Below are 8,346 nucleotides of genomic sequence, written 5' to 3' on the forward strand. Positions count from 1 at the left end.
TCCATCTACTTCTCTTTCCTACTTTGAAAAGGAAATTCTGTAGTAAGCGATTTTTTTCTATTATTTTTTTAATTTTTATTTAATCAGTATACCTCTTTACATTGTACAACATGGCTTTTCCCAGCATGAATACAGTGGATATTAGTCAAGTCAAAGACATCAACAGATAACTTTTCATTTTTGTCTGTGAAGTGTGGATGTGTTATTTCCCTGATGCCCTCCCTCCCATTCTCTCTTACCCTCTTCCTGTTATCCATCCCCTCCTATACCGTCTCCAGTATCTATAGTTGCTCTTCTTGCTATTTTACCTTTTATTCTTTCAGTTTCTGCTTTAGAGTGAAGACACTTGGTATATATTAAGTGGGGACACTCAATGCCTGTCTTTTGAGTCTGGCTTGCTTCACTCAGAGTTAAGGTTCTGTATTTGTTGACTTTGTATCAGTTGTCAGGGTCTCTCATTTTTAGTAGTAGTATTCCATAAAATACATGTGAGATTCCCCCCATCCTCCCAAATGTCATTCTGGTTCACATTCTCTTTTTTTTTCTTTTTTTTTGGAGAGGTTTTTGCTATAGGGCGCATGCGCTCGCCAGACAGACAGAGAGAGACATAGAGACAGAAAGCGAGAAATCACCCCCCAGGGGGGATGGTCACGCCGCAATCCCTTCTCCTCCATTCTCCTCTCGGGATCTTGGGCATGCACGCACACGCGCCTGGCGTGAGTTTTAAGCCACCGGGTCCAGGATGCGAACCGCGGTCGACTACGTGGGAGTCCAGCGACATAGCCATTACGCTAACTGCTGGTTCCCTGGTTCACATTCTCTGAAAAGGTCCATTTTTTTTTTAACCGCAAGTCAGCTCTGCTTTTATTCATTATTGTACCTTGATCTGAATAAAGGATTGTCTCCTTGTCTGAAATGCATGACATTTCTTGTTTCTGTTTTGCCATATTTCAGAGAGCTAGTACTTTTTTCTTGTATCCTTGAGGTTGAAGTCTAATGTTTATACTCTTGTTCTCTAGCTAGTTGTATTTCAGTGTTTCATTGATTGTGTCTAATCCTGAGTTATGAGCCTTTATTTTTTATATTTTCAGAGCAAGATTCTGTTTGTTCATTGGAACTTTTATTCCTGAATTGAAATATAGAAATACTGTTCATTTAATGTTTATCTTTTTTAGTTCTATGGAATTTATTATTTCATGTTATCTGTTTTGTGAACAGGCGATAACATAGCATGAATTGCTGCAGTAAGGAAGCTTGCTGATTCAAATTAATTTTCCTTATCATTCAATTTCAGTAGAGAACTTTGCTTTATTAAAAAAGTATTAAATAGCATAAAAATAGTGTGAACTTCCCCAAATTAGAAAATTGTAGGGCAACCGTAACAAAGGGAAAGTACCTTGCATGTTGTCATGTGTTTGGGTTTTAGTGTCAGTAAAGCCCTGAGAGTGGTGTACAGTAGGGTCAGAGGGACATTAGTTTAGCAGAGCCAGATGGTTTCTGCTTGGGTAGCTGCAGCTCAGCTGAGCTATTCAATAGGAATCAATGAAATAAGTCCTGCACGGTAAACCACTGAACGTACCATGTACCAAGGGTAGGCATTTGGCAGAGGAAACAAGTTGGTAAAGTGAGAGTTGGATAGAGTTAGGGTAAGCATAGGCTGTTTTCTACCGTATTTTATTCTTTTTATGTATATATGCATGAATTCGACAAATTTTGTTTTTCAGCACCTTTGATTATGTAAGCAAATTAAGTAACACGGAGTGATTTAATTTGCTTTATAGCTTAAAACAATGAGTTACTTCGATATAATTATTTTATATTTATGTTAGAAAAATTAAACCCTTAAAGGTCTTTTTAGAGATTTTTTTTTTTAAGAAACCAAGCTTTATTGCCTTCATAAAACCTATGATTATATATCTCAACATAACTTGCTTATTGGTGCAATTAGTGACTTTCTGATAGCATGGAGAACAGAAATCGTTTTCATTGGAAAGAGATTCGTATTTGAAAAATATATATTCATGCCATTCTGATAGCATGGAGAACAGAAATAGTTTTCATTGGAAAGAGATTTGTATTTGAAATATATTCATGTCATTAAGTAAACCTAGTTATCCCACTCCTCCCCCCCCCCTTAGGCAGTGATGTTGCTGGTGTTTGTGGCCTTTTATTTTGGTTATTTACAAGATAAGACATAATACATAATGCTTTATTTTGGTTATTTACAAGATAAGACATAATACATAATGCACATGGGCTGCAATTTCTAATTTTAGATAAAACTTATCAGTGGAAATGTACCATTCTAGTCACTCATAAAATTTTTACATTTGCCATAGTTTAAAATTCTTGTTTACTTACTGATTTGAGTCTTAAAAATTACACGTTTTATAAAATGATCTTCTTCAACTTTCTATTCAATTTGGCTCTGCATCCAGTTTATATGAATTACTAAACCTAGAGCGTATTAGTAAATGTGATTGTTAAATTATGAAATTAAGATTAAAATAAGTTAACTATGTGTAATTTTATACATGCAGCTAAAGATGTGAGAAAGAAAGGACAAGGGAAGACCAGAAGTAAAGAAGTAGATAAATTGATCAGAAACCAACAAACAAATAATAGGAAGCCAGAAGAAAGAAGGCTAGAGCAAAGGCACCAGGAAACAAGAACTGAGAGAGAAAGAAGATCAGAAAAACACAGAGATCAAAATTTAAGAGATACAAATTGGAGAGATTCAGTAACAAAATACCCGTCAGACAGAGGTGTTCCTTTTGAACGAAATAGTTACAGTAGAGTTGTGAATGACAGAGACCAAGAGATGCATATTGACTTGGAAAATAAGCATCGTGATTCTCATAAGAAGAGGGGAGAAAGGAGAGATTCTTTTTCTGAAAAAGAGAAACACAGGAACCGAAACAAGGACAGTGAAAATATTAGAAGAAAAGATAGATCAAAGTCAAAGGAAAGGAATAGAAAACATTCAGATTCTAGAAGTGATGAAGATAGATACCAGAATGGTGCTGACAGGCGGTGGGAAAAATCTAATAGATACTCTGAACAATCCAGAGAATCAAAGAAAAATCAGGATCGACGAAGAGAAAGGTCTCCGGCAAAGCAAAAATAATTCCATAAGTCACGATGGAAACTGGACATGCCTTATATTCATTTGAAACAAATTATTTTTTACATCGATTGACGAACTTTATAGGGAATTCTTGTATAAAGTACAGGTTTGTATTTGTAAATTTTAAACTGTTTTCACTTCAACATGTTTTATAATTGATGCAGCTCCAGGACCTCTACGTAAAATTATTTGAAAAGAAAATTTTCACCAGAAAGGAATGTAAGTCTTGCTTATATTTTGTAAATAAAATGATCAAATGCTCATTGCATCAGTGTTTTTTTTTCATTGACAAAGTACTTTTTCCTGATGATGTTTCAAATTGTCTACAAAGCTATTATAATGAATTATTACTGACTTTCTATTTATAACTGATGACCATGAAAGATAAACAATTTCAGTTTAATATTTTTGCTTTGTAATGGGAAGTTATGAATCTTTTTCTGGTGATCACCCTTTAAGTAGAAGATTTATTACAATGTCTGTATTATGTCTTGAACAAAATGGTGTATGGTTTTCAGCAAGTGTTTGGTGAAGCTAGATGTGTATTACTCTTTAAACCAGTACACATTTAATTATTAATAGTTGGGACTTCTCTCATTAGTAACATTTTTTCTCCTTGCACTATGGGATGACATTTCATTGAAATTCTTTTAGTTTAGTGTTTTTTCAAAGCCTTGATATTATATCATTGATGGTGAATTAATATGAATTTAATTTTTAATTTGGATCAATAGGTCCTTAGAAAACATAGTCATGAGACATATGAACAACCTAAATGAAATAATTTAAATTTTTGTTAAGAATTTTTACAGGGGGCCAGCAGGTTTTCCATGGACTACAACACAGCCAACTGTAGTTTGAGTCCCAGACCTGCTGGCTTGCTTTCTCACTTTCTCTCTGTCCCTCTCTGGTCAAATTAAAATAAATAAATAAGTTAAAATAATTTTTAAAAAAGAAAAGAAAGAAACCTAGAGAGCCACTTTAAAAAAGAATTCTTAAGGGTTTCTATCATTTAACTTTTCCAATTATATGCAACCGTATTTTTTATTTTTATTTATTTATTTTTTTGAAGAGGTTTTTGCTATAGGGCGTGTACACTCGCCAGACAGACAGACAGAGACAAAGAGATAGAAAGCGAGAAATCACCCCCCAGGGGGATGGTCACACCGCAATCCCTTCTCCTCCATTCTCCTCTTGGGATCTTGGGCACACACGCACACACGCCTGGCGTGAGTTTAAGCCATCGGGTCGAGGACTCAAACCGCGGTCGACTATGTGAGAGTCCAGCGACATAGCCATTACGCTAACTTCTGGTCCCCATATTTTTTTATTGGTTTTGAAATAAAATATTGTCTCTGAGATTTGCTGACTGAAAATTTTATCCAATGTCTGGGTTCAAGAATATTACAACATCATAATGTTTCGCTTTCAGGCATACCCTTAATTCAAAATATTTTCTGTTTTTATTGTTTAAAACTCAAGTAATAGGGAACAGTAGATGGCGTAATGGTTACATTTCTAGACTCCCACATGGCCAAGTGTGGTTCGAGTCCTGGACCCAGCAGCTTAAAACTCACGCCAGGAATGTGTGTGTACTTGCCTAAAATCCTAAGAGGAAAATGGAGGAGAAAGGATTGCGGTGTGGCCATTTCCCCCGGTAGGGACTGATTTCTTGCTTTCTGTCTTTATGTCTCTCTCTGTCTCTGGCAAGTATATGCACCCTATAGCAAAAATCTCTCTTAAAAAACCTCAAGTAAAAGTAACAGTAAAGTCCATATAAATGAGTATTATCCTTTTCCTACCCCACCCCCTGAAGGAATATTAACTGAATATGACAGTTGGAAAAATTATTTTTAGCATTTTCTCCTACCTTGGTGGTTAGTAAGTGGTGAGTGTCATAGAAAGGACTGCCATAGATTGCATTTTGCAGAAATGTGAACTGAGTAACCTGAGTTTAAGAACAGAACAGGAACCAGCATGAGGAAATGCACAGTTTTGCCTTCAAAATGCATGTTTATGGCATCAACTATATTGTCTATACTATCTGCCATTCAGGCAGACATTTCACCTTTATTCTTTAATATACAGACAAGAAACATGTTGCCTGTGTTTGTTGTTTCTAATTTTTTATACTATTTTTAGAATTAGCTTTTCTTCAGAATCAGCTGAGTTCTAGATATTTTGTGTGTATTACTCATTATTTGTTAAGTTGGCAACTTCTTTGCCTCCGAGCAAAAAAGTTCTATTCCTCTGTCCCTCCTGTCTTCCTACCATCTTTTCCCTTGGTATCTCCTTTGTGGTGACTTCGGAATCCACAACATCTCTGAAATCTCTCCTTGAAGCAGGACACTTTGACCTCTGCCTGTCCAGCTCACCCACTTAGTACTGCTCAGCTCTAGTAATTTTCACCTCCTCAAAACTTCTGAACCACTGATTTATAGTCAGTTACCTACCTTTCATTTCTTCAGTTCCCTCCTTCCATTACCTATCATATGAATAGATGAATAAACAAATCAACTCATGCAAATTTTTTTTAAGGTTTAGCCTTAGGGTGTGTGCACTCACTGGAAAAAGAGACCGAGACAGTGAGAGGAAAAGTGAGAAATCACCCCCCAGGGGCATTGGCCATACACAGTCCCTTCTCTTTCCAGGATCTTGGGCATGCATGCATACACACCCTGTGTGACTTTGAAGCCACTGATCTGGGACCTGAAGCACAATTGGCCATGTAGGAGTCTAGTTATTTAACTGCTATGCTATCAGCTGACGTCTCATATAATTCTTTCAAAACGACCCTATGTGAATTTGTAGCATCTCCTCCAACAACAGGAGACCAAAGTCCAGAGAGGTTAATTGGGCTCAGACCACAACCTTGTTAAGGAGCAGGACTTTGGTCTCAAAGCAGAACTGGAGAATGGAGAGAAGCTTGAATAATACTGGAGTATCAGCTTTGTGAACTTAGGTGATGTATTTCACTTTTCTGAACTTCAGATATGTTTTTAAAAGGTATTGTGCCTACCTTCCCCAGTCATAGAGATGATTTAATGCAATTATGAAGTCAAAGGCCTAGTGGTATTTAATACCAAGTGGAATGCAACAAATACTCGTTTTTCTTTATCTCAGCATGCAGCACAGGCTAGAAGAAAATTCAGGTTCATTGACTGGCTCATTATGATTGCTTTGTTTCATCCCACCTGGAATAGCACTTACTACTAAAAACAAACAAAAATGTCCAGAATTGTCTTAAAGTTGCTTCACAGAACATTAAGGGGTTTTTCTGGAGTCAGGGTGTAATGGTAATTCTCTATCAGCTTTCTTCTATCATAGCACTTCTTTTCCAGGTATATGTATCCTTTTAGTTCCAGCAACCTGCTTCTACCACTTACATCACATTTCTCAAATGTGTTATCAGAAGGAAAAAAAAAAGGTTTTGGTTATCATAGTTCGAGTATATTTTTGGTTCTTTAACACTTTGTTTACATCATCTATATTTTTATTTTATTGACATGTTTTTTTTTTCTCCCCTAATTTTTGGTTGTTTTCATGTTTCAAGATTTCTTTTCAGCTCCTTGATGCTTTTCTTTTCTTTTTCTTTTTTTTTTTTTTTTTTGAAGAGGTTTTTGTTATAGGGCTCATGCGCTCTCCAGAGAGACAGAGACAAAGGCAGAAAGCGAGAAATCACCCCCCAGGGGAGATGGCCACGCCACAATCCCTTCTCCTCCATTCTCCTCTCGGAATCTTGGGCACGCACATACACGTGCCCTACGTGAGTTTAAGCCACCGTGTCTGGGACTCGAACCACAGTCGGCTACATGGGAGTTCAGTGACATAGCCATTACACTAACTGCTGGTACCGATGTTTTTGTTTTCCAATCCAATTGTCACTTTAAGAAAAAAATTTTATAGGGCATGTACGCTCACCAGAGACAGAAACAAAGGGAGGAAAAGTGAGAAAGCACCTCTCGGTGGCCATGCCATACCCTTTTGAGATCTTGGGCATGCATGTACAAGTTCCTGTTCTATTTTTCATCTAGGGCTCAAACCATGTAGTTGGCCATGTGGGAACCAGCCACCCTAACCATCATGCCACTGGCTGGTTTGCAATTATTTTTTCAATGTACTTAAATGTCTTTTCTGTCTGATCCTTGAAGATATTTTATTCTGTTCCCTGGATATTCTTCAGAATATTTTGCTAGTCAAGCCAAACAACATTCTTTATATGCGTTGCTATGTGAGCTCAGAGTGCCCTGTGTGTTCCCTTGATATGGACGTGTTCACATTACCCAGTTGGAAGCCTACCACCTTTTCGTAGGGTTCTGTTCTCCAAGTAGAACATTGGTTTCTTGAGGTTAGTCATATCTATTGCATTTTATGTTTATTGCAGAAAAATGCAAGGCCAAATCTTAACACTGCTACCTGCCCTCCCCACCACCCCAAACCCAAGCTTTATGGTAAAGAATTTAACTTGAGTTCCCTTTAGATAGCTGTACACAGGTAGAAGGAGAAAGGAGATGCTCAGCTACCCCAAGTCACAAAGGGGTATGCTTGTCTGTGTATATCCAGAAGCTGAAGTGAAAGTGCTTGCTTGTAGAAATACTCAGGTTCTGGGAGCCAGCAGATGGTATAGTGGTTAGGGTGCTGGACTACATATGGCTGACGGCGACTCAGCAGCTTGAGGATCATGCTGGGTGTGTGTGCATGTGCATATGTGCCCAGAGTCCTAAAAGATAGTGGGGCGGGTGTTTCTCTCTCCAGCATACACACATGCTCTATGGCAAAAACAAACAAAACAAAAAAGTAAACACCTTAAGAAATGAAATACTCAGATGATTGATATACGACAATTGATTACCATTTAATTTTAGTACTATTCATCAACTGCACATTAAGTCCAACTGAGTTTTGTACACCTTTACCATTTGCTATCTCTGGACAGGTTTAGGTAGGTTCTTTAACCCATTCGTTTTCTCACTTTTCCAGTGATACAGTACTGTACTCTCCTGAAATGTTGAATATCTGTTGCATACTTAGAACCATGCCCATAACCAAGTGCTCACTGTTATTACTGTCATTTTTTTTTTTAACTATTTTGATCATTTTCACTAAAGCTGACATAGTACCATTAGACCAGGAATTGCAAATTCAAATCCTTACAGGGGCCAGGTTGATAGCTAAATGAGACAAATTGAATTGGAAGGTGAATTGGAGTCAATTATAGA

The 8,346-nt window shown here is 37.2% G+C and overlaps 1 protein-coding gene across 1 annotated transcript in view; it reads left to right on the forward strand.

Annotated features, from left to right (window-relative positions):
* Positions 1-3,390, forward strand: part of CWC22 (CWC22 spliceosome associated protein) — a 69,071-nt gene extending 65,681 nt beyond the window's left edge. Inside the window, exon 20 of the mRNA XM_006151636.3 lies at positions 2,541-3,390. Coding sequence (XP_006151698.1) covers positions 2,541-3,127 — 587 coding nt within the window. The 3' untranslated portion in view covers positions 3,128-3,390. The remainder of the gene's footprint in view (positions 1-2,540) is intronic.
* Positions 3,391-8,346: the final 4,956 nt, after the last annotated feature.

This window comes from Tupaia chinensis, unplaced genomic scaffold (genome assembly GCF_000334495.1).
Source record: "Tupaia chinensis unplaced genomic scaffold, TupChi_1.0 Scaffold000322_1, whole genome shotgun sequence".
NCBI lineage: Eukaryota > Metazoa > Chordata > Mammalia > Scandentia > Tupaiidae > Tupaia > Tupaia belangeri.